The sequence below is a fragment of the Phocoena sinus genome, chromosome 3, assembly GCF_008692025.1.
Source record: "Phocoena sinus isolate mPhoSin1 chromosome 3, mPhoSin1.pri, whole genome shotgun sequence".
NCBI lineage: Eukaryota > Metazoa > Chordata > Mammalia > Artiodactyla > Phocoenidae > Phocoena > Phocoena sinus.
Genome location: NC_045765.1, coordinates 48,199,790 through 48,226,369, shown reverse-complemented (window position 1 = coordinate 48,226,369; position 26,580 = coordinate 48,199,790). Strand labels below are relative to the sequence as shown.

General features: G+C 45.1%; 1 protein-coding gene across 5 annotated transcripts in view; it reads right to left on the bottom strand.

The window, feature by feature from the left end:
• DPYSL3 (dihydropyrimidinase like 3) overlaps window positions 1-26,580 on the bottom strand; it is a 157,950-nt gene that overhangs the window by 26,068 nt on the left and 105,302 nt on the right. For all 5 annotated transcript variants that reach the window (XM_032627694.1, XM_032627691.1, XM_032627695.1 and 2 more), the window contains exons 2-6: window positions 9,534-9,622; window positions 7,378-7,562; window positions 4,750-4,914; window positions 2,412-2,473; window positions 1,419-1,499 (exon numbers count right to left, since the gene is read on the bottom strand). In XM_032627694.1, coding sequence (XP_032483585.1) covers window positions 1,419-1,499; window positions 2,412-2,473; window positions 4,750-4,914; window positions 7,378-7,562; window positions 9,534-9,553 — 513 coding nt within the window. In that variant the 5' untranslated portion in view covers window positions 9,554-9,622. The remainder of the gene's footprint in view (window positions 1-1,418; window positions 1,500-2,411; window positions 2,474-4,749; window positions 4,915-7,377; window positions 7,563-9,533; window positions 9,623-26,580) is intronic.

Genomic DNA, 26,580 nt, shown 5'->3' with positions numbered 1-26,580 from the left:
GTGCGGGGGATGTGGGAGAAGGCTGTCGGGGGCCTGACTAATTAACCTCCTCGGTCATAAGGGAGTGGAAACTGCACGCTTAACTCACCTCCTCCGCTAGACAGACAGCCCTGAGAGTCTGAAATCCTAACAGCTGGAGCCTGCACAGCCCGGGCGCTGCCTCTCCGGGAGCCTACAGCTGGACTGGTGGAGAAGGACCCTTCTCCACCATCTCTGGGTAAAGATGCTCACTGAGGAACATCCCCTGAGAAGCTAAGATTGTGTTCTCCCAGTTGCTGGCTGTGATCCCTGGGCCAGTGACCTCATCCTTCAGAGCCTCAGTGTCCTCATCTATAAAACAGGGAGGAGGGTGGGCGCCACCTTGAAAGGCTTGGGCGAAGATTAAATGGGAACATACGAGCGCCCTGACTAGGGCCTGGCACATGGTGGGAAGCGCTCCCCAGGTGGGTCCTGCTGTTAGAAGCTGACGGGTCTGAGATGAGGGTCGGCCTCAGTGTGTTCCCACACCCCTGCCGACCACATTCGCCATGTCCTGGACAACTTCTAAAGCACGGCCCGAGTACTCGAGAGCTCTGGAATGCATCTGTTTTGACTCCCCGCTATAGCCTAGTGCTGCACAAGGCACTGCACTGGCACAAAGCACTCAGGAAATACTCTTAAAAGAATGAATAATGGTTTCTTGCTGTTACTGTTATCAAATGGACTAAGAGAGCTGACACTGTTTGCTGGCTGCCGCCTCCTAGCGGAAGCCAATCCTGAACGCCTCTGAGATCAACAAAACCCTGGCGAAGACACATCTGTGCATCTAGCCCATTAAGCAACCCAGGAGATGGAGAGAGAAGTGCTTTCTGCTTCCTTACAAATGATCGATTTGGGCCTTGGGGCCCTTGCTGTCATCACTCTTTCCTCAGGTTTCTCAATATGATTTCTAGGAAATCAGTGGGATGTCTGCTCTGATCCCCACAAGACCTGAATTCATTATCTAAGGCCGTGAGTTCCGCAGTCCTGGCTCAGATTTCCAGCTTCTGAAAAATGCTGTCTTAGAGTTTTTCTTCAGGACTGAGCATGACATGTACCTTGGACTCATTTTCAAAACAGACTCAGCGATGCTCTCCCACTAAACGGCCCAATTAGAAAACCTCCTGTGCCAGGATGCCTTTTCTGATTCCCCAGAATGGCCAGACGGCTCCCTGCTTTTCAGCATCTTCTGCTTTCTCCCTCGCTTGTCTATTTGCCCTCATAACTCCTCCTCCTAGACTGTGAGGTCCTTGAGGGCAGGTTCTGTTCTTAGCAGAGTACTTATGAGGGTGCCTGGCACATATTGAGAGCTCTGGCAACACTGAAGAAATGAGAAAATAAATGGGAGGCAGACCCTAGCCCAAGCAGGAAGTGTACTGCAGGGAGCTGCGCTGTGTTACCTGGGCAATGATATCCCCATTCTCAGCGTGCACCTGAGCGATGGCTCCCAGCTCTCCCAGACAGGTGAAGATCTCGTACAGCTGAAACAGAAATGAGTCTTTGTCACATTCACAAGACCCAGTGCTTTTAGCAATCTCATGCAAGGGCCAACGACTAGGGCCAGAGCTAAAATAAATGGGATGAACTAGAGGAAATAAGTGACTAGGGCAGAAATACAGACTAAAACATGAACAACCAAAGAGGAGTGCTAATCCAAAGGAGCTCTAGGAAACTGTCTATATAAGGAACCCAGCATGTCTCCTAGGCAGACAGGGCACACATCTAACAGAGTGATACTAACCCCCCTACTCTGCCTCCTGCACACACTTTAAATGGAATTACTTCCCACTGAACTCAGACAGAGCTTCAGAATCCTTCTTAACACTCCTGAAAGGCACCGCAGCCTGGCCAGAAGCTAACTCAAAAGCTGAAACCTCTATCTCTTAGCCCCTCAAGGCAGACCACCCTTCATCTCCTTGCCCGGTGGCATGGGAATTCGTTTTCTGTATTTCTTCTGAGAAGCTGAGATTTGTCTAAAACAAGCACACCCCATGCATTTCGGAGACAGAGAGTCAGAGGCAAGCTGGTACGATTACCCCAGAGAGTAGACGGCCCTCCTTAATCCCACAGGGCTGAGCACTTACACTCCCCCCTGAGTTCCCGAGGGGTGTAGAGTTTGTTTGGTAGATGGGAGATTTAGACACGCCCTTCCTCTTGTCCTTTTGAGAAAGCTGCTGCCAGTGGAAATGTTAGTTCCCTGTCTGCCTTGCCCCGGGCACCCTGCCCGTTACCTTATTTAAAATGTAGCGTAAACGGCGAGGACTTCAGGAAGCTCTCTTGCCCAAGCAGTCTCCCACACTGACCACAGTAACTCATGTGCAAAGAGTCAAGGTCACCGGCAACCACAGGAAAGCCATCCAGAGACCCCAAACCACACAGTGATGGGTTATTACCTCTGTGTTTGACACTTGATACAAATCCTTATAGGCCATGTAAACCATGAAGGAGTTCACCCCTGCAAGAGAGGGATGGGAGGGAAGACAGGAGGAAGACAGCATTATCACGACCCTGCCGCATCCTGTGCTCCCACTGTGACACCCCCCGGGCCCTGAGGGCATCGCAGGCCCCTGCCCAATGCAAGGCGGATGAGTCCCATTCTCCAAGAGCATTTTTCTATTTCCTCCTCTACCCTGTAAAATTGACGATTCCTATGACGTCATAGCAGAATGGTCTCTTCTTCTGCGGCTCCTTCCTGCCTCCCCCTCCACAGTTCCCAGCCCAGAGGGCCAACAAGCCTCGACACTGCTCAAGGCAGGATACAGTGTCAGGAATCACTGCAGCACACTAGCCGTGTACACACACTAGGAGTGGCACCACGTGCTGGGTCAGTGAGCTTGGAAACCCTAACCCCTTGAGCCTCGGTTTCCTCATCTGTAAAATGGAAAAATAACACCATCCTGCTTCGTAAGGTGGTTGGAAACTTTAAAAGACAACACATGCAAAACTCTTAGCACCAGCACGTGGCTGATCTCCTGGGAGAGGTTTATTTTGCTCTTGGTGAGTGCCTGCTCTCCACCAGGCCTGGGCAAGGTGTTGGGTCTGAGAGAGAACTAAGATCTACAGCCTGTCCTAGGGGAAGTAACAGAGCTAATGCAGAGAAGTCAAGGTTCACCTTGGGCTTAAATATCTAAGTCATCAGCGTTACAAGGAAAGAGCCATTTAATTTCTCCCCCCAAATACACTATTCATAGAGTAATATACAGAAACAGGTGGGACTGGGGGACAGAGAGTCATTTAGAGGAAAGGAGGGTAATTTTGTTCTCCAGCCATTAGGGCCATCTCAGCCCACAGTACTCCAGGCCAAAAGTGGACTGTAATCTGGGACCTTCCCTACCCAGAATGGTGCAACTCAGGGCAGTTTTTCCCAACACAACCCTTCCCACAAGCCTCTGGGTCATCCGTGGTATGACTCGGGCCCTTCAGAAGGGAAGTGGGTGTTAAAGCCATTCACTTTTCTACCTAGTTGAGATGCAGTGTGAAAGGAGACACAGAGAGAAGGGAGGCAGGAGACTTCCCTGGCGGTCCAGTGGTTAAGACTCCACGCTTCCACTGCAGGGGGCGCGGGTTTGATCCCTGGTGTGGGAACTAAGATCCCGCAAGCCGGCTGTGCGGCCAAAACAAAAAAAGGGAGGGGTTAATCTCACCCTCTGTATCAGATAGTGAGAACTGGGCAGAGCTTGTGGGGTGAGCGGGGGATGCAAAGGAGAGCTCGTCCTCTGGGAGGTCATCCCCTCCCCCGAACCCCGAGCACACTGCCTTCCACTGCACTCCTGGCCTTTGCATCGAGACTGCTCATTGATAACAGTATCATAAAATTCGTATGATAATAATTATAATAGTATTATTAGTACTAGTACCGTAGCACTATTGCTACTGTTATAACAATATTCTGCATCTTGCGGCATTTATCCTATTGCTCTGCACCGGCCTGCTTCCTTCTGCCATGGGTACTGGCAGAGGCCATTCCTCATACTCCCCTAAGTCCTCCAGGCCCCCCTCGGATGCGGAGCACGTCACACGTCTGCGTGCATGTAGAGAGGGTGGTGCGTGTGTGAAATACTTGACCATCAGAACACAGAAAGAAGTAAACATAGAAGAATCTAAGTCAATGGGAACCTAAATCATGGACTCATAGAGAGGACACAGACACACGCAGATACACACACACACACACACACACACACACACACACACACACACACACACACACACCTTTCAGGCCCTAAGCTCCTATCTGGAGTACGAACACATCTTTGCTCCCAGAAATGTCTTAGCCTCTTCCGAGAATGCTATTGTTACATAATAGTAATGGTTGGATCTTTGGAATCACAATGATAGAGGTTAAACATTCCTAATCTCATATGTACTAGCTGTATGACCTCATGTAAGACGTCAACCCCTCCTGACCTCCGTTGCTTCCTCTGTACAATGGGCAGTATTGCACGGAGGTGCAGAGCACAGGCTTTGGGTAGATCTACTGCTTACAAATTCTATGAACTTGGGCTACTTATTCTGAAGCCTCAGGTTCTCCAACTGCGGAGTAAGGATAATAATCCCTATCTCATGGGGATCCTGTAAGGAATAAGTAGGATGGCCTGGTCCATAGTGGTACCCCTATATCTGGCATTCATACTCAGGGTTCCAGGGTCCAGCAAGGAGAAGCGACTAAATGAGTGGACAGTATGGGAAGGACAGGCAAGGGGGAAGGGAGGAAGGCACATCCGGGCTCACCTTTGTCCTTGATTAGGCTCTGCACTTCCTGCTTGACGCTGTCGTTCCAGTGGGTAATGTCCACGTGTAAGGAATAGTCACAGCAGCTCTTGCCATCGGCCCACTCCCGCCACTTCTCATAGGCCTCCGTCAGGCTGGACTCAGGCTCGGGCACCACGTGGTCAACTGAACAACAGAGGCCCCGCATGGGCGATTCATCGACCCAGCCTTTGGTCCCCCGCTGCACAGGTCTGCTCTTTCTTGCTTAGCTACGACAGCAAAGTCTCTATTTCTTGAGCATAGGATTAACCTTAGAAAGGGTTCCTGGGTGGTTTCAAGGTTGCTAATGATTCAACTGTCACTTAGCTATGGGATCCTGGGCAAATTACTAGCTTCTCCAAACCTTAATTTTCTCATTCTTAAAACGGGCACCAAGTGGGGTTGGGGACAGGGGTAACACTGCCTTCCCTCTAAGTTTGTTAAGGGACTAAAGGGGACAATGCATGAAAAGTGCCTCACCTGATGCCTGGCACATAGTAAGCGCTCCATAAATATTAGCTATCAATTGATGAGCGCCTACTGTGTACCATTATTACCAGTACTACAGGAGTCACTGCTGGTGATCAAAGTTGGACTCCCTTTTATGGGCAGAAGGAGGGGCTTTAAAGTTATGTCTGGGCACAAGAGAATGAAGGCTCGTGCGTACTGCCGTGGAAAAGACCTGGTATCAGTCAAGTGAACTTGACGCTTGGCCCACAGATATTATTTCCATGCAAACTCTTTGTCAAGAATATGGTTTCTTTGAGGCCAAAACCTACTCTTGCAGTACCTGCAATGGTGGATAATACTTTTTAAAAGAGTAAGATTTACACCAATAACATTAGTGAGGTTAAGGCAAAAATTAGAGTTTTTCATAGTTCCCCATGGCAGTCGAGAGAAAGTATGAATTGGTACAACTTTCCTAAGAACAATTTTGAAAGGTGTATCAAAAACCATGACATTTTTCATACCTCAACAATTATTCCTAGGCCTAAGAATTATCCCTAAGGAAATAAACATGGCTATATGCAAAATCTGGGCTCTCAAGATGTTTGCCACTATTTATACATTTATGTAAGTGAAAAACTGTGAACAAAGTCTTACAATAGGGAAGTTTGGTTAAATACATAAATTGTGATACCTTCATAAAACGGATGTCAGGAGTCCATTTAAAATTTGGTAGAATAAAAATAAATGAATGGAAAGATATACACGACATATTAATTAGTGAAAATAGAAGGCTAAAGCACAGTATGTTTATTACAATCCTTTTTCTTAAATAGAAAAAAATATATAGCCAAACTGTGACAGTGAAGTGAGATTTATGGAGTTTTTTTTCTTTTCTGCATACCTAGGGTTTTAAAATTATCTACAAAGGACATGTATACTTCTGTTGTTCTTATATGCTTTCCTCTCTTCTCACGTGGAGCTCCTTCCCTAATGCAGAAGCCCAAGCCTAATGCATATGTCCAGGATTCTGAACAGGTCCAGCTCCTCGGCAAGATGGCAGAAAGCCGGGCCAACATCACTGATTTCCTCAGCCTTCTAGCACAGGCAGCCTAAGTGCACTTATCGGAAAGCAAAGGCATGGAGCTACGTTACTGATGCTTGGACCCACACCAGGGCCTTCGTGGGCAGGCAGCTGCCGAGAAGTCAGCTGGCTTCCTCCCTTTGGCTGAAGAAAGGCTTTGGTCTCCCAGAATTGCACCTTTTATGGCCCTGGCACAATTTTCCTGGGTTCCCACACCCAACTAGCTGAAGTTGAACCCTGCTACTGCTCCCGTTGAAAGGAAGCAAAAGACAGTGAATAATACAGCTCAGGCTGTACTGAGTTCTTAAGTGGATGTATACCGTGGTAAACAGTGCTCTTGCTGACCAAGTTGCGGGCCAGGGCTGGGACGGGAGCCAATTCATTGGGATTCCTTTGGTTTAGGAAGGAGTGCCCTGGAATGCTATCTGCTCAGTAATCCTGGCATTCAACTCCCTAGGTCTCTTTGGAATTGCAAAAGTCACCAGAAAAACAAAACAAAACAAGAGAAACAACCCCCCAGCTTGCCCAATCTTAAAGATACGAATTGGTCAAAACACAGCACAGACTAAATAACACTAACCACCAATGAAGCCTCCAGCTCTCAAGAACTGTTAGGTCTCATTATCATTCTCTCTGGGATGCTTCTCAGCCCCATTCTCACTGCTCTGCCTGTACTCTCTGCCCCTGCTGCCTCAGACCCAAGTTGGAAGTCCTGAAATTGCTTTTTGCCCACGATCCACAACTTTTTAAGTCCACTTTCCACAGAGACTGGCCCAGAGGTGATAAGTGCTGATTCCCCACCCATGGTATATCGGGCCCCTGCTCTAAGGCAGACAGAGAAGACACCTGCTTTCAAGGTCATGAACTTCCTGAATCTCCTCTATGTGGTTACAGGAGCTGCCAATGTCCTCACCATAACCAGCTTTTCTCAGGTCTCATCAGGCAGAAAGTCTAAAAACTGAATTGAGGGGAAGTGTACGAGTTACCAACAGAGACCACTGCAGTTAACATGTTGGTTAAACTCACTCCCTAGGACCCCTCGCACGCTTTACAGAAATGTGTAAAGTCGGGGGACTTACTGATCATGGTGGTGCCCCCCGCTAAGGCAGCCTTGGTCCCTTGGAAGAAGTCGTCCACTGTGGTCATTCCCTTGTAGGGCATCTGGAAGTGAGTGTGGACATCGATGCCTCCAGGGATCACCATTTTCCCATTGGCCTCAATGGTCTTCACCCCTCCAGGGACAATCAGATTGTCTCCGATTTGCCTGGTGAGACAGGGAAACAACCAGCAATTTAAAAGAATGACTTCCAAGATAAACATAGTATTATAAGGATTTGAAATGTTGTAACTTATGTTTATCAAAGTAGTCTTTTGCAAGTGATTCACAAGTTTAGCAATCTAGAAACAAATAAAGACAGGTATCCATAACAGAAAGCATTTTTTTTTATTACAAGACATTGAATATAGTTCCCTGTGTTATACAGTAGGACCCTGTTGCTTATTTTATATATAGTAGTGTGTATCTGTTAACCCCAAATTCCTAATTTATCCCTACCCCCCTTTCCCCTTTGGTAACCATAAGTTTGTTTTCTACGTCTGTGAGTTTGTTTCTGTTTTGTAAATAGGTTCATTTGTATCATTTTTTAGATTCCATATACAAGTGATATCGTAAGATACTTGTCTTTAACTTACTTCACTTAGTATGATAATCTCTAGGTCCACCCAGAAAACAATTTTTTTATAGATACGAAACAATCTGATATGCTGTTTGGTAGGACCGTGTGTCCTGGCTTAGTACTGTAACCCCAGTGGCTTAACCATGTCTAGAATAACAATTGTCTAACAATTCCATTTTTCCTGCTTCTAATATGAAAAAGTATTTATGCAAATTGGCAAGGCTACCAAACACAAATATCTTCATTCTTGCATTTGTTACTCATTCATTCATTCACTCATCCATTCATTCAATGCATTGATTAATATGTTGATCTTCAGCAAGTTATTTACTCTTCTTCCTCTTTCTCCTCTATCCTCCTCTGAAAAGGGGGTAATAAGAGTACTCACTTCATAGGATTGCTGGCAGATTAAATGATAAGGCACGTAAAACATTTAACGCAGTGCCGGGCACATACTATATACTCAATAAAAGGTAGCTCTTACGAAAGTCTCTATGTGTTAAGTACTGGGGTAAGTGCTGCAGATACGGAGAAGAATAAGATATGGTCCTTGCTCTAAGAGGGCCAACGGTGTCAGAATTGCTACGACTGCTAAAAGCACAGGGTTTTTAAAAGCTCATCAAAGGGAAAGCTAGCCTAGATTTAGGGGCTGGTAAGGAATGTTGGCCTACAGAAAGTTGTATCTAAGCCAAGTCTCCAAAGGTAAGTAAGCAATCTATAACCAGAATCTTAAGTTAGCCAATGAAGCTGAATAAGATAAAAATAAAACTGAATGAGGCCAGGGATGGCTCATACGGTGGGTTGGATATACCAGTTTTATACGATATCTTATCAGTGTGGGGAAGTACCCTGCTCTATGTGATGAAGGCTATGTGTAAATCAAATCCTTTTTTAAAGGTCACTGTGAAGCTACCCATAAAGGTTACCTGGCTGTGCTGCTTACAGGCATCCAATAGCAAACCATTTTTTAAAGTAATTATATATCCCTAAAGTATCTATTTGGAAATCTTGCCTGTCCTATGTATGCCCTGTCTGTGCTCTGCCTATCCAAGTCCTACCTAAGTCAAGGTTCAGTTTAAATGCCCTCTCCATCTCAAAACCTTCCTCTGAAGGGATTTCTACTCCCTGTGCACTTCTAAATTACTTATCCTCATTTGAACTCCTTTGGTACGTATTACACTAGGCCTTATATTTTTAGGGTGCTGTGATTTGTGGACGTTTTCCAGTGACCTTAAGGACAGTGGTGACATCTCCCAATTCTCCAAGACACATAGAGTGCCCGTCAGTGCAGCTTGCCCAAAGGGGCCCTTAGCATCATTTGGGTGACTGAATTCAGATTTTTCATTTCATTCATGTAATCCAAGTGAACTAAGGCTAGCTCCCATTTTTAAGGGATTATGTGCATCCAGACTGAAGGGCTAAAATAAAAACTCATTTTTAAGGAGGAGTAATGAAACACACAGAAGCGATGGGCTAGTAAGCAAAAAAGAAGCAAGTTTCCTTCTGAGCCTCTAACAAAGAAAGTTCAAAAGACAAAGCAAAGGGTACTATATACCTACTTTATTAAGCCATCTTCCATGTAAATATCAGCGTAAAAGGATTGATCATCGTTGACGATTCTGCCTCCCTTGATCAGAAGACGGTCGCTCTAGAAAGGAAGGAAAACGGGAGTCATTCTCACAGCTAGGATTTCAGAGAAGAGAGGTCTGCCGAGGTGCTCCCAATTCGTTGTTTTAGAGGTTTAGCAGAAACCATTTTCTTAAGACATCTGTGTGCTCAGTGCACTCAGTCTTTCTGTTAGGTATCCAGTCTTTCTCGTTTGACCCTATTCAAATTATTCTGGAGTTTCACCTCTTGCTTCTGCAACCTATCATAGCTACTCAGAAATGTAGCTACTCTTTACATTGGCTTTTTCCAGAAAGCAATATATAATGCAAAGTGGGATAACATCTACCTCAGTGCCTAGCACTCTGTCTGGTATTCTGTTGGCACTCAATAGTGATTCCCAAAGATCAGAACTTAGGGTCAGGCATACAGTGAAATGGCCTTTAAACGTCTTTATATGACAGGGGGATCATGTTATGTTGAAAAGTCAGGACAGTTATACATGTGCACACATGCACACAAAGTTGTGGAATGTATAACTCAAGGTGGAGAAATTATGCAGGATTCATATCGGCTTCACTGTACTCCGTATTTCTCACATTCTCTGAAACATATTTCCTTATTGCTTTTCTTGTGAAAAAAATTCCTTTCTTATGAGAAACGTCTTTTAAAAATTGTAACTTAAACGAAGTTTGGATAAGTGATCCAACTGGAAACAAGGCACATACACTCCGAGGTTATTAATAAAATATAAACATATATTTTATTTAGAGGTCAGGAGAGACACAAATCACTAGTCAGCTTTAGAGATCACAGATTTCATTAAATGAATGGAGCTTAGACCACAGCATGAAGGATGGACATAGCTTTGTTGGGTTCATGGGGGAGAAGAGAATCCCTAGGAGCCTGGATGAGTGGAACTGCAACCTAAAGGACAATGGTGGGCTGCAGTTTGTTAAGAATTCAACATACAGACTTCAACTCTCCACCCATCCATTCATCCATCCATCCATCCATCCATTATTCACACATCCACTCACTCAGCAAATAAGTAGCTAATATTTACTGTTAAATAGTGGGGAGGATGCAATTGTGAGTGAGCCACACCGTCAAGGTCACTGCCCTGGATGGAACTTAAGGGAAGTCTAGCAATAAAGAAATAAAGTCATCAAAATAAGTAAAACAATGTAAAATTGTATCAAGTGTCACAAAATACAAGGGAGTGGGGCTTGTTTAAATAGAGGCTGGAAGAGGCCTTTTCAGGGAAGATCGATTTAGATGGAGAACTGCAAGCAGAGGGAACAGTGTGTGCAAAGACCCTGTGGTAGGAAGAAGTTTTGTTTCTTTGAAAACCTGAAAAAGATCAGTGTGGAGGAAGCTTAGGGATCAAGGAGGGAAATGGCATGAGATGATGCTGGTGAGGTAGGGCTTTCAAAAGAGGACATAGGTTTAATGGGGGAAGGAAGCCCCACAGACAGACTGACTTCTGGCTTCCGAAATCAAAGACTGTGAACAGGGCCAGAAAATGAGAATTGAAGCTAGGACTCCTCTGGGGATATAGCCAATTACCACTTCCTCTCTCCTGCTACCAAGGTATTGGGTAAGAATAAGAAATTTCATCATACTGTATTGTCAGGGGGCAGGATTTTTTAAAGATACAGATCAATGAGGTGTTGAGACAAAACCTACATATATGGCAAAGAAGATGTGCTAATGAGGTCAAATACAAACTACTACCACACGTGATCTCCAAGCCCCTCAGGAGCTGGCCTCTGTCAGTATATCCACTCTGTTAGGTTCTATCACATGTTGCCTCATATTTTATATGGTGGCAAAACTAAGAGACGTGTAGTTCTAGCCGCCTATCAGGCTCTCTGGCCACTAAGCCTTTGCAAACTCTCCGCCTTCTCCTATGTTCACCTACCACTGACAACCATCCTCTCCATTGTCAAGCCTCAATCAAAGGGTTTTTCCCCTAGGATGCACTACCTGACTTTCCAGCAAATTCTACCTGCTCCCTCTGTAGCTGAAACAATGAATTGTTCTACAAGAGTTGGTTTACTGTTCATTGGTCTCCTGACTAGACCAAAGACTCCTGTAGTCTTAGAACTATGTGTCTTTTTATCTTTTTACCTTATTCCCATCTTCGATAGCTGTTAAATATTGGTCAAATGAATGGCTGAAGGGTGGGACACAGGAGGTTGTATGATATATCAGAATGATAAAAAGGCCATCTGAGTCAGAAAGTTATGTGAAGTGGTCGGAATATTGGACTTGTAAGGAAAAAAAATTTTAATTGAAGGCTACTGTAATCTACCACTTTAACAGAAATTGCAAAATTATAGGAGGCAGTCCTAGGACTGTGCTTCTCAAACTAGGGTGCACATTAGAAAAATATAGATTCCCAGGCCCTGCTCTAGGCCAACAACTATGTATTTTATAAGCTCTATAACGGCTCTTAGGCAGCCATCAGCCAGCCCACACCAAGTCACAGACCAGCACCAGGACCACTGCCCAGACACAGTTTGTGTGTCTGTGAAGGCAACAAAAGTTTCTCCAGCAGGAGCTTCATACTAATAACAATCTTGGTAACTATAAGAGTTCCCTCTCACAGCTCAGTGCTTTTCTGATGCTCTTTATCTTCTAGCAAAGAGCTGAAGTAAGCTGGGTTAGGGAAAAGGGGCCAGTTACTGCCTGAACTGAGCCCAGCCATGAAGTATGACCATCCTCCTGCCTGGAGGCATCCAGTCCTGAGCCACTGGGGATCATCACTTCCTTCAATAAGCATCAAATATCAACAAAGGGGAAAAAGCTATCTCAGGCCCCTTGTACATCAGGGGTGTAGTAAGAGGTGACCCAAGTGGAATTAACGTCACTGAGATGGCATCGTTAAAAACTGTTCCAATGCTAGTGAAATAAGCTTGACTCAACCATCAGGAACCTAAACAGAGCACAAAGATGAACTGCAGGCCTGGTGTAAGTTTCAGAGATGGGAGTAACAAGACCCCTGCTGTATGCACTATAGTCTTAACATTCTTATTTGTCTTTATCACGTAGAGCAGAGATATCAAAACCACAACTCACAGAGCTCAAGCAAATGCTGTTCCTGGGGGTCTTCAGCTTGCCCCCTGAACTTTTATTAAAGTGGTTAATAAAACTGCTTTATTAATTTTAACTCTTTCCATGCATGTGGGATCCACTACAAAGGACAACCCAGGCAAACAGTCATCAGACACAGAAGCATGTGAAAGGCAAGTCTTGGACTTGGCATTGAAGAATGATACAGCAATGACTGACCACTCCAAGGCCACATGAAACCAGACCTCCCTGGTTACGGAACACGGTTGTCTGTGAAGTCATGGGCCAGCCTTAGGCAGTAACACATTCTGGGGCCCAAAGCCAACAAGATGAACAGCTCTGACAGCTCTGGTTAAAAGTTACCCTCGACGGTGTTAGAAAGGTGAGTGTGGCTCTGAGGGGCTCTTTGCTCTCGGTTCTCAGTAGCTGAGGCGGTCAGGAACCCGAGAGCTGACGCCCGAGGAGGTAAAGTGGTCTAGATGGGAGCCAACCAACGTTTCTCATGCATTAATAGGTATAAAGGATGAAGGTACTTCTAGAGCACACAGGGATAGTCCGGAGGGTATTTGGAACCCAAGATGAAGCTCTTCAGAGCCTGCAGCACCAGGCCAAGGACTCTGGCTGCTTTGGGCCCTGCACGGCCACCAGGGCTGAGTGAAGCCTGGTCTTGCGGCCCAGAGGGGTGCCAGGGGTGCCAGCTGCCAAGTAGTGGGTTCTCCCACTACTAGGAGAATCGGGCCAACCACTTAACCAGGTGTTTGATCTTGAGTTAGGACTTAACCTCTCAGCACCTCAAGTTTTTTATTAGCTCAGAGCAGATAATAACACCTAGCTCACCTCTCAGGGTGGCTGCCAGGATTGAATGAGGTGGATGAAGGGGGAAAGGTGTGTGTGTGTGGTGTGTGTGTACATGTATATATAAAATATCTAACACAGTAAACGCCTATAAATATTAGTTATATTTATTCCACTCATTATTTACAGTACTTTAAATTTTTATAAAATGCCTTAAATTAAGAAGCATACTGGGGAGGGATTATTGTTCCCATTTTCCCAATGAGGAGATCTACATAGAGAGACAGATGACTTTCTCCAAGTGACAGCGTTGATTAGTTCCAGTTGGAAGTAAATCCAGGTCTCTCATCTCTTGGCACCAAACTGCTTTCCACCTGAGGCCACTGCACCAATAGTGCCTAAACCATATGCCAAGTGGCTCTTTCCGACAGGGCTGTCCTCTCTGTTTGACACTGCATCTGACAGGAATGGCTGACTTCCTCTGCAGTAGGAAACTTCAGGAATCCAATTACTTGTAAGCTACTACTTATAAAATCGGTGGATTAGACCTGCCCCTTATGTGTTAATGCAGCTTATAAAGGGACCTGATTTACAATCCAGGGTAGCAGAGGCCCTTGAAGTTTGATAAAGTCCAACCCTTTTTCCTTCACTAGGATATGACAATGATTAGAAAAATCAAGCATAAAAAATCAAGAGTCTGTGAGAAAATGGGAGAGAAAAGAGACAGAGAGAAACAAAGAAAAGAAGGAAGGAAGGGAGTGAGAAAAGACAGAGGTACAGAGGGGACAGGGGGAGCAAGAGAGGAAAGGGAGGGGCTTCCCTGGTGGCGCAGTGGTTGAGAATCCACCTGCCGATGCAGGGGACACGGGTTCATGTCCCGGTCCGGGAAGACTCCACATGCCGCGGAGCGGCTGGGCCCGTGAGCCATGGCCGCTGAGCCTGCGCATCCGGAGCCTGTGCTCCGTAACGGGAGAGGCCACAACAGCGAGAGGCCCCCGTACCAAGAAAAAAAAAAAAAAAAAAAGAGAGAAGGAAGGGAGGAGGAAATAAACTTATAACAAGGGATGCTGTTAAGAATGGCTGTGATTCAAAGTAGAATAGAAAATACAAGGACAGGATCTTGAACTTAAGCCGGTTGGAGATACTGGTTCCCATTTTAGTTTTCCTCACCTAGTCTTCAACGTAAAGAACTTAAATTACCACGTCTGTCTGAGCTAATGAGAATATGCCTCCCAGAGAACCCAGAGCCCTCTGTGGATTTCTTCTCACTCAGTAAAATCAGCCCCAGAACAGTACTTAGGACACATCTGTCCTATACTCTGCAGACATGCCAGCAGCTCAGAATAAAAACTATAATCCCAGGAAGAGAAAAAGAGAATATAAACTGAAGAAGGAGTCTTCCACAATAAAATCTTTTAGTACCTGTGTTCAAATCACAATGCACAGACTCTGACCCTCAGTGGGGACTCAAGATCCTTTCTAAGTCCAGATGAAGGTGCAGGTGGTTATTTAAAATAAATTCCCATCTGGGTAATTAGATTTGACTCCCTAAAAACACTCCCATGCTTAAGAATACAACAGGATGGATAGACTACACAGATGAAATCTTGTAGCTTTTCTTCCCCAAAGCAGCATCATTTAAAGAAGACAGAGAAAAGGCTTTCTAAGATAGTCCTGGTTGCCTCAACGTGGTATTTAGGAAAAGGTACTGAATAGGCTTTCAGGAGACCAGAGATCTCATCCCACCTCTGCTGTTAAATATGCAACCTTGGGTGAGATGCACAGGCATGAGTTTGAATTCTGCAACGAACACTACCTGTGTTTGGGAGAGTGACTTCACCTCTCTGGGCTTCAGTTACTTCATCTGTGAAACGGGGGACAATGGTATCTTTCTCTCAGGGTGCTGGTTAGGATTATGGGGGTTCCTATAGGTAAAGGGTTGAACTCTGCTTGGCAATTTATAGATGCTTAGTACATGTGAGCTACTATCATAATTATTCTTCCTTTCAATCATAACTGGCCACTGTACAATGGCCCTCTCACAAATATTCTAGAAGAACTGAACTAACACTTTGTTAATCAAAATCTAACAGACCTTGCCATAAAGGGAATTCCAGAGGCGCCAGTCCCCAGCCAACCCCCAGCAACTGTTCTCAGCTCCTGCCACCAGCTGCCAAGGTCAGCCAAGACTTCTTCTTTTAAACCCACTCCCACAGGACAAGTTCCCACGGCCCCTCCAGGTCACTCTTCCGCTGGAAATAAGGCTCCATGAGCAGATAACAATCTACTTGCTCTCCTCCAGCAGGAATGCGGAGTGGGTGGCAAGGTCTCAAACCTGCCCCCAAACTCACCCTCCCTGCCCAATGCATGGATCTGTTTCCAGGCCCCTCAATGACAAGCATGCCATGGAGACGGAGAGAACGAGTAAGGTCAGGGAGGAAATAAGACTTCTTGAAGGGCAATGCAGCTTCCTGGCTCTGAGTCTTTATTGAAACCAGGCATAGTTGTACAGGGCTGGCTATTACAAACCTCTGAACTGCTACAGATGAATCTCAAAAACATCCCTCCTTTCTCTCACCACCCAAACATAATTATGACCAAGTGTGCACCATGGAGGCTAATGGTGGGAGTGGGTAGGGAGGAGAGTGGGGAGGGGAGAGTCGGGGGGGCACTCCCTTCAAAGCACAGCCCACCGAGCAGAATGCATAATGAATGGCAAGCACTGTTGTCTCTTTCATGTGTTTGGTTTGGCCCTGGAAGGACAGACCACAAGGTAGGAAAGCAGTAATGCAGAGGAAGCAGTAGCCAAGGGCAGGTTTAACCAGGGTAGGGTGGCGGCTCCCTCTTCTGAACTAGAACATCAAAGCCAGCTGTGCACATTCTTCCCCCCAGAACTTCATGTTCACCATTTTGAAGACGTAATTATCGAAGGGCCAGACAAGTGATGTGCCCTGCCCTGGGTCAGACTGGAGTGGCGAAATGAACCGTGGATGGCATCTTAATCCCAGCCCCCGATAACACTCTCCCAGTCTTTAACAGGGTTCCAGACACGGATAAGCACGAGTGGATAACCAGACAGGGAACCAGAGGAGGGGGAGGGGAGGGATGACACAGCGATGGACAGAGGAGCCACAAAGCCATTCCAACCTCAAGCAGGAAGGTCAGCTGGGCCTGTGAAGCCCAAACCTCAGTCACTACTGTGCTATTTTCATGATACTGGACAGATCCCGGTACAAACTGTACTGTTATTTACTTAATATTATCCTGAAATAAATATATTTTAAAAGTAAACACTGTCTCACTCTCATAAATTCTAAGCCAGTATCACTTACCAAAAATAGACAGTAAACCTAGGAATGAATACAATAAAAACCTCATGAAACTTTGGCTCCATTCTCTGCCCTCAAAAGGGTTCTGAAGGATGAGCTCAGATCTGCTACCTTTGTTAAAAGGAAGATTACCGGGCTTCCCTGGTGGCGCAGTGGTTAAGAGTCCGCCTGCCGATGCAGGGGACGCGGGTTCGTGCCCCGGTCCGGGAAGATCCCACGTGCCGCGAAGCGGCTGGGCCTGGGCGTCTGGAGCCTGTGCTCCGCGGCGGGAGAGGCCACGGCAGTGAGAGGCCCACATACCACAAAAAAAAAAAAAAAAAAAAAAAAAAAGGGGAAGGTTACGCAGTGTCAGGGTGGGGCGGGGAGTGGAGGGGTGGTGTTCAAGACAAAGTAGCACTATGCTAAGACTTTTTCCTCGACCTGCTCAGAAGGTTAGAAAAATAACTAGAAAAGGGACAAAATTTCTCTCTTTGTGGTTCAGTGTTATTGAATGTCCTCTTCCAGAATGACCTAAAATGATCTAACGTACAGCAGGACTACCATCCCTGCTCTTGAAACATGGACCGACATGGACCAACGTGAGCCACCATGGGCTTGAGCAGTGTCCAAAGCAGAGTCACAGGGACGTCCCAGGTACTGGGCAGCACAGCACACGGAGGAGGTTATTGGAATGAAGGATCACCGTTTCAGAAGGTTAGGGAGAAGGAGAGAGAGGGGCAGGGTGGGTAAATCTAGTGTGACAACAAGCATGCCTTATCATAAAATAGGATGTGACAAATCTGGGTACAAGAAAAAAGATGTGGTCCATCTTTTTTTTTTTTTTTTTTTTTTCCGGTACGCGGGCCTCTCAGTGCTGTGGCCTCTCCCGCTGCGGAGCGCAGGCTCCGGCCGCGCAGGCTCAGCGGCCATGGCTCACGGACCCAGCCGCTCCGCGGCATGTGGGATCTTCCCAGACCGGGGCACGAACTCGTGTCCCCTGCATCGGCAGGCGGACTCCCAACCACTGCGCCACCAGGGAAGCCCATTTTTCTTTTTTTTTTTTTTTTTTTTGATGTGGTCCATCTTTAGCTGGGCTTTGGGGAAGGAAAAATGGAAAGGTTGCTGTCTGGATGGAAACCAGCCCTAATCACAGTTTGCAAAACCATTCAGCATTTAGGTAGCGACCAAGGGAGTTTGGAAGCCACAGCTGCATTGGCATCTCTGCTAACTCATTGTGTGCTTCTAGGCAAGTGGCTTGATCCAGCTCTGGGCCTCAGCGTCTTCAGCTGAGTGAAGGTGGAGCTCTCTAAAAAGGCCCGTTTACGTATCTGTAAAGTACAGATACTAATGCCTACCTCCCCAGCTACTGTGAGAATTAAATATCATGATGCAGGGTCGGGGCACTTAGAAAAAGCTCCATGCGTGGCAGGCATTACAAATATTACTACTAATTTCACGATTGTGCTACCACCTCTATTTTATTGCTCTGATTATGTACATGTACAATTAAAGGCAAATCCAAATTGCAGTATAAATGTAAGGTAGCTACTACTATTACATATAAAGTGCCTGAGAAATGTGTTGCTCAGGACAGAGTATAAAGTAGAATATAGATTGAAGAGAACTCAGTGCTTTAGAGATCTAATTCATGGCAACATTTGGTCTGGGTTTATGGGAGAGTTTTGTGTTCTGCTTGTTATTTGGGGGTTTTTTGTTTTGTTTTGCATTGGTACTTTTAGGCCTCAAATCCATGTGTTATGGGTGAAAGCTCTCTGTCCCATATGCACGCTAGGCAACTGGGGTCCAGCTATGTTCAAACGGGATCCTGTGTCCCATCAGCTCGACAGCCTGTGTAAAAGCCAAACGCCTACTTCATCAGGAAGGAGGGCCTGAAATTTCAACCAGGTCTTGATTCTGGGGATAAACAGGTTTAATAATTCATTCCTGAAACGTACACTTGTGTGACTACTGGCTGTGAAGATGTTATGTTAGGTGTACGGGAAGGCAAGAACAAAACAGTCGGAAAAATTAAGCCATGACCACAAATAATAATGTATAGTAAAAAGAGCGAGGGTAAAACTATAGAGGCAGTGAAATGATCAGTGGTTTGGGGAGGGAGGGGGTGGGAGGGAAGGGTGAATAGGTGAACAGACAGAGCACACTGAGGGTTTTCAGGGCAGTGAAACTATTGCATAAGATGTTTTAATGGTGGATACAAGGCATTATGCACTTGTCAAAACCCATAGAAAGGTACCCCCAAAAAAGAGTGAACCTTAATGTAAAACTATGGGCTTTCATTAATAATATATCAATACTGGTTTATCAACTGTAACAAATGTTTACCACACCAATGCAATATGTTAATAAAAGGGGAAACTTGGGGTGGGGGGGGAATGGGAGGGAGCAGATGGGCACTCTTACTACTTCCTGCTCAATTTTTCTGTAAACCTAAAAGAGATCTGTTACACAGCGGAAACTAACACACCATTGCAAAGCAGTTATACTCCAATAAAGATGTTAAAAAAAAAAAAGTGATCTGAAGAGCAAAGTCTATTAATTAAGAGAGAGAGAGAGAGAAATGGGAGAAAAATCCTCGGTAGAAATCAAAGAAGGGTCCACAGAGACGAGCTGAGGTGGGTCTTGGGAAAATGGTTAATCTGGACCCACAGGTATGACCCAAGGCAAGTGGGGGAACAATAATTCGTAACTAGCATTTACTGAAAACTTACATGTCAGAAACTCTTAGAAGCTTTATGTACATTTTGTTCAATTAATCCTCAATGAAATGAATTATCTGCTGTTTTCTCCCCACTGGGTTGATGAAGACATGGAAGCTTAGGGGGGTTAGTGCAGGGTCTGGTGTCACATAACCAGTCACTGGGAAAACCAAACGTATCAAGGCAAGAAATGCATTTCAGGGGAAAATTGTGGAAATAGGTGGGGTCCCTGATGCTTTGGATTCTGGACGAAGGGGATGCAAACAGTGGCTGGCTATGGGGTTTGACCTTTATCCCATAGGTCCTGGGGAGCTGTGGAAGGATTTTGAGAAAATGAGTGAAATACAATCGAAGAGTTAAAAAAAAAAAAAAAAAACGCTGACAGAATGGCCATGCTGGAGATAAAGGAAGGAACTAGTCAGAATGTAACAGCAAGCGGTGGGGGGTGGGAAAAGGAAGAAAAAGCAACAATCTGTATCACTCAGGATGCCAGGAAACAGATGCAATACTCAAATTGGATTATTAAAGTGCATTTAACAAAGGGATTATTTAACAAAGCGTGGGCAGGGTTTAGGGAAATTAAATGGATCCAGAGCACACCAACAGCAGGGAGAAATGCCATCCCCAGGCCCAAGGAGGCCAGAGGAGCGATTACCGGAGCTGAAGAGGGCAGCTGTGCGGAGAGGGCGCCTGCTGTGACCTCCAGCAGAGGCACGTCGCCACTCCACAGCAACCCAGCAGCAAGGAATCAGAGGGAAAACACCCTGATTTCGCGGTCCACCCTCCCTCCAGTCCCCTAGTGGTGCCACATCAACTAAATCCAACCAGGAGCCCAAGGGCAAAGGACCTATTGGTGCAGCCCAGACAGGTCCAGGGTGTGGAGCAGGACAGAAAACCTTGGCGAGGGCAGCTGAAGAGGCAAACAGAAAACATCCAGCCTAGTCCCTGAACATCCAACCATGGGACACAGTTTAATAAACTGCAATACGGCCACACTGTGGATTATGGTGCAGCTACTTTTTAAACAGGTTAAATCTATATCTTGAACTGAAGAAATATCTAAAATAAGTAAGTGGCAATGTGCAAAATACGATACTGGTCTTGCAAAAGCAAACAAACAAATACTGTTATTATGTTTCTGTATGAGCAGGAGAAAGGCCTGGAGGGATGTATACCAAATTTGTCAACATTAGGTATGGTAGGGGGAAAGGATGCAAAGGGAGGAGGTATAAGGAACTTTTTTCTTTTCTCTTTCTCCTCTATTTACATACATTATTTCACTAGTTGCACAATGCATATGCCATTTTATAACTTTTTAAAAGGATTTAATATAGAAAATTATAAAAAGGAAAAAAGAATAAGGAGTTTGCTATGGTCCAGATGACAGCAAGAGTATGGATTAGAACATGTACGGCACACTGCAGAGGAAAGCTGGAATCTAATTAGCAACTGAAGAGGAAGAGAAAGTGACGTGCCACTATTTACAGTAGCCAAGGCATGGAAGCAACCTAAGTGTCCATCGACAGAGGAATGGATAAAGAAGATGTTGTATATATACACAATGGAATATTACTCAGCCATGATAAAAGAATGAAATGATGCCATTTGCAGCAACATGGATGGACCTAGAGATTATCATACTATGTGAAGTAAATCAGACAGAGGAAGACAAATACCATATGACACCACTCATGTGAAATCTAAAAAATGATACAAGTGAACTTACTTACAAAACAGAAACAGACTCACAGACGTAAAAGACAAACTTATGGTTACCAAAGGGGATAGGCGTGGGGGAGGGATAAATTTGGAGTTTGGGATTAGCAGATATAAACTACTATATATAAAATAGATAAACAACAAGGTCCTACTGTACAGCCCAGGGAACTATATTCAATATCTTGTAATAAACTATAATAGAAAAGAATCTGAAAAAGAATATATATGTGTGTGTGTTATGTGTTGTGTGTGTGTATATATATATATATATGAATCACTTTGCTGTACACCTGAAACTAACACAACACTATAAATCAACTATACTTAGATAGATAGATAGATAGATAGATAGACAGATAGATAGATAGATAGACAGATAGGAAGTGAAGTGCCAAAGGTAAATGATATTTCAAGGCAGGCTGGCCAGGAAGAACCGATGAATAAAAATGCAGAAGAGAAACGAGTCACGAAGTTGGGGTGCAAGAGCATGAAGAATAATTTTGAGGTGCTGGTTAGCCACACACCAAATAGGCAGGAATGGGGATTTGAGATTAAACAGGCTGGTTAGAAGCTGATGGATGGAGTTGAGTTAACCCTACACTGAGATGGCTATACCAACTGAAAGGCAATGAAGGGTAGTACGGACGCCTGGAATGGTAGTCAGGACCCGGATTCTGGTCCCAGCTCTGCGAACCCAAGCAAGGCACTTTGCCTCTCGGGGGCTGCTGTCCACTGAATGGGACCCTCTTCCCTCTTTGAGAAGCAGCTCTCTCTCCACTTTGATCATGTGTGCCTGGCAGCTGGCTTTGACTGGGCCTTTGGAATGACAGGAAAGCCCAGTGAATTCCCGCTATTGCTTCTCAGAAACAAAAAACTCTTTCACTAAATCTGAAAGCCAGCCAAAATGCAATCCCCAGAGGAGCAATACGGGCTTGGGCCTTGGAATGTGTGAGCGGCACCTTCAAATGACAGGCAATTGCTCCCCCTCTATTTGTGAAGGCCACAGCGATTTTTCTCCAAGTCTGACCCTTTTCAATTGGCCAGGGCTGCCTGGGGATTGCGGTTGCAAGCACGCAACCACTGGCTTCTTCGACTTCCTAAAACTGGCCTGTGGTGGATGCGTTGACAACGTACGGCTGCCGTGTTGCAGCTCACACCAGGTGGCCACAGAAAGGGCCCTTGGAGAGACAGCATGGGAGGGAGGGACTGTTTCAAAGAGCAGAGATGCTCTCGGTTTGCTCTGCCAAGAAGTCCAGACATCAGAGATTGGGTCTGTACAGGACAGCAAAGGGGCCTGCCTCGTCAGTCACTTTGCAGCTAAAAGATCTAAGTGGTGAATCTGCCAGGGCAGCTCAGTGGAATGGTGAGAAAGAGAAGGGCTTTACAGTCACAGTCCTGGCTGTAAAATGAGGACAATTATATCTGCTCCAAAGGACTGAGGTCAGGAGTCAAGCCCAAATTCTGGTGCATGGTAGTGCTCAAGAAACGCACGTTTCTTTCAAAGTTGGACTCAAATCTTATGTCAGTACCTTTCACCTGGATGCCTACCCACTCTCACTGCTATCTCTGAAAAGTAGCTTGACTTTTCACCTCTTTTTAGTTTACATATAGGCCTTAACTACCTTCCTATAAGAACCCAAACTTCCTAAGGAGTATGGGAAGCAGAGGAGGTGGGGCATTCTCTCTTTTTTCTGGCTCTTTCTTGACACAAGAAGCAGACAGTGGTGATGACTGACTCTCTGGGTCACAGCCTTCTGATACCTGCAAACCCACAGCTCTGCTTTCATTTGATAGATCGGTGTTTAAGCACTGACTATTTTTGACTCTTCGGCCCCAAACGTGTCCAAGTTATATTGACAGAGAAAACTGCAGATGCTCTGAGAACAAGGACTTCAGGAGATCAGGCAGACTTGGAATGAAATGAACCCTTGAAATAAATATAATTGAGGCACCACTTGAAAATTATCAGAACGCAAAAATGAGACTAGTGGGCAGTTAATCCTGCTGTGACAAAAGGTTTCTTCATCTTCAATGAAGATCTAAGGCTTCACACAACAGGCACTTCCTGGGATATATTCAAGACTGCTTTCTATTTGCAAATGCTATGCTGACATTACAGGAATTGATTCCCTGTGGCTAAGGGCCCGCAGACTTCATCCCTACCTGCAAAGCCATGAGTTACCCGCTTCTTTTCCCAATGATCACTGGTTCACTTTCTGTGATTCTAACACCAGGAGAATAATCTTCTTTGGAATAGTTCCAAAACAGTCTGTTCTTTTATGACGTGTCTCTGCTCAGAAATGTTTCCAAAAGTGCTAAGGCAACTGAAGTTTCCAGTTGCAGGTGTTTTCTGCATTCCAGAATGTGTATTGTGACATGTATTAAATTGTGTCTAAAAGAAATAACAAAGGAGTTAGGACCTTTGCAAGTCTCTTCAAGTCATCTCAGATGCAGCAGGTTTTCATCTGTGTTATGACTTGTGTCTGTTATCCCAAGTCTTTTCATCTTTCATTGATCATTTCATTCACTTGAGGTTAGACCATGGGGCAGATAGTTTAGTTGTCTTCTGATAACCCTGTTTCCTTGACACCTGTTCTCCCTAAACCACTTACTAAGGGAAAGCACATTAGTTTAAAGTAAAGGAACAACATGCCTTTTCATTCATTTATTTATCCATTCGTTCCTTCATTTAACGTTTGTAAATGCCTCCTTTTCACAGTACTAGGGATACACGAGTGAACAAAATTAATTCCCTGCCATTGCAACTGTAGGAGTTGAAACAGCAAAGAATAAGTCAGCCAATAAATAAGTACTGTAATTTCAACAGTGATAAGTGACATTTAGAAAGAAGGTGAGGGACTTCCCTGGTGGTCCAGTGGGTAAGACTCTGCTCTGCAATCCCAATGCAGAGGGCACGGATTCGATCCCTGGTCGGGGAACTAGATCCCGTGTGCATGCCACAACTAAGAAGTCTGCATGCCACAATTAAAGATCCCACATGCCGCAACTAAGACCCGGCGTAGCCAAAATAAATAAATTTTTTTTTAATTAAAAAATTAAAAAAAATTTAAAAACATAAAGAGGTGAGGGGATGGAGGCTTGGAAGAAGGTCTGGGACTGCTTCTGATTAGGTCTTCAAAGAGGGCATATCTAGGAAGCTATCAGCCAAACTGAGCTCCACAAGTAAAGCCTCCTAGAAAAGACTGCTCCCCGCTCCAAGGGTGCAGCAAGGACAGAGCTCTGAGCTGCAGATAAACACATCAGGTCCAAGGGAGAGTGAGAAGGGAGGACAGCTGATGCCAAGACACTGGGGGCAGTGGAGATAGTCAGGGCCAGGCCACGTGGAACCTTGAGCACATGGGTCTGGGTTTTATTCCAAGTGCCAACCGATTTTTGAGCTGGGAGTGACTTGATCTGATTACATTTTAAAAGGATCACGCTGCTTATGCATGGAGAAATGACCTGATGGTTGCAAAGTGGAAGCACTGAGACCATTGGAGGGTTCCTGCAGTAAGCTGATGGAGGGTCAGCTAGGGTGGTGGCAGGGATGAAAAATGGTGAGAAGTGGCTGGATTAAAATTCTCTTTTAAAGGTAGGGCCCATTAAGTTACACAGCTGCTATATAGCTGAGCTGGGCCTTAACCCCAATACCTGCCGGAAACAAAGCCCAGCCACCTCTTAACTTGATTGTGTCTTCTCACTGATAAAGTCCAAGTAAGTTTAACCCATATGTTTTAGAAATGATAGACCACACAACCTTAAAACAGGGAGGGCACAGCTGCAAGAGAGCCATCCACATTCAATATTTCAAGCACCTTCTGTTTCCCATATCATAACAAGTGGTTTTACCAGCAGCTCAAGTTCATTTAATTTTTTTTTGATTGATTACATATTTATCAGGTCTTATTGTTGAAAACACTTCTAAAATAAGTAATTGTAAAACTCTGGCACAGTTTCCACCTCCCCTCATGTTACAGATATACAGGTCTGGTTTCCTGCTTTAGCAAATGTGACCCAGCACACGTAACTGATTCTCCTCTGATGGGTCAGATTTCTTTGGGGCCTGGGGCCCATCACTATGAACATTCATTCTTCATTATGTGTAGCTGTCCACTTTGACGTGTGAAGGTATAAGCCACTGGGAAGACTCTGCAGTAGACCTCAAATACCTTGATTATCTTTAAAATGTCCCTGATCTCCCTTTTTACCCTAAAATCAAGGGCCAAGTATTTCCTGTTCAATCGATTAAGTGGATTCCGGTGATTGAGACTTCAGAGTATATTTTTTCTCTTCCTAACTTTAAGCAACTTGATAACAATGGTTACTAAACCGCTTGGGTTAACTTCAGTGTAGTGGGTGAGGGTTTTAAGTCAGACAAGGAGATGGATTTGGACCTACCACCACCCCACTTAGCTAATAAATACGAAACTTTAGATAAGTTAAATTTCTGAGCCTCAGTTTCTCATCTGTAAAGTGGAACTAATAATAACTATACCTTAGGCATGTTATAAGCATGAAATGAGATGCCATATATAAAAATATGGATTGAAAATCAAGTTAGTATGGGGCTTTGGCATGGCATTATTTCTTAGAAATACTAATTACCTGGGTTTCCCTTTTCTATTCATTGAGAACTTCCCCGGTTTGAAGTTTTGAATTTTAAATGGCTTTGTTCTTAACTTCTCCCCCATATTAGTTTGCAGCTGCCACAACAAACTGTCCCAGACTGGTTGTCTTAAACAACAGAAATTTGTTTTCTCACAGTTCTGGAGGCTAGAACTCCAACATCAAGGTGTCGGCAGGGTTGGTTCCTTCTGAGGTCACTGTCCTTGGCTTGTAGATGGCCAGCTCCACCTCCCTGGGTCCTCACACGGTATCTCTTCTGTGTGTGTCTGTGTCCTAATTTATTCTCATAAGACACCAGTCGTACTGGATCAGGGCCCCCTCTTAATGACCTTATTTAACTTAATTACCCCTTTAAAGACCCTATTTCCAAAAACAGTCACATTTTGAGGTACTAGGGGGTTAAAACTTCAACACATGAATTTTGAATGGACACAAATCTGCCCATAACAACCACCCCCTCACATTTTCCCCCCAGGGGGGAAAAAATTGTGAGAAAAGCACTGAGCCAGAGCAAGGGAAATGAGTCCTTTGCCTCATGCTCTTAAAAACTATTTTGCTGTGTGACCTTTGGCAAATTATCTTCCCTCTTTGGCCCACTTTTTCTTTTTTTTCTTTCTTTTTTTTTTTGCTGTACGCAGGCCTCTCACTGTTGTGGCCTCTCCCGCTGCGGAGCACAGGCGCCGGATGCGCAGGCTCAGCGGCCATGGCTCACGGGCCCAGCCGCTCCACAGCATGTGGGATCTTCCCGGACCGGGGCA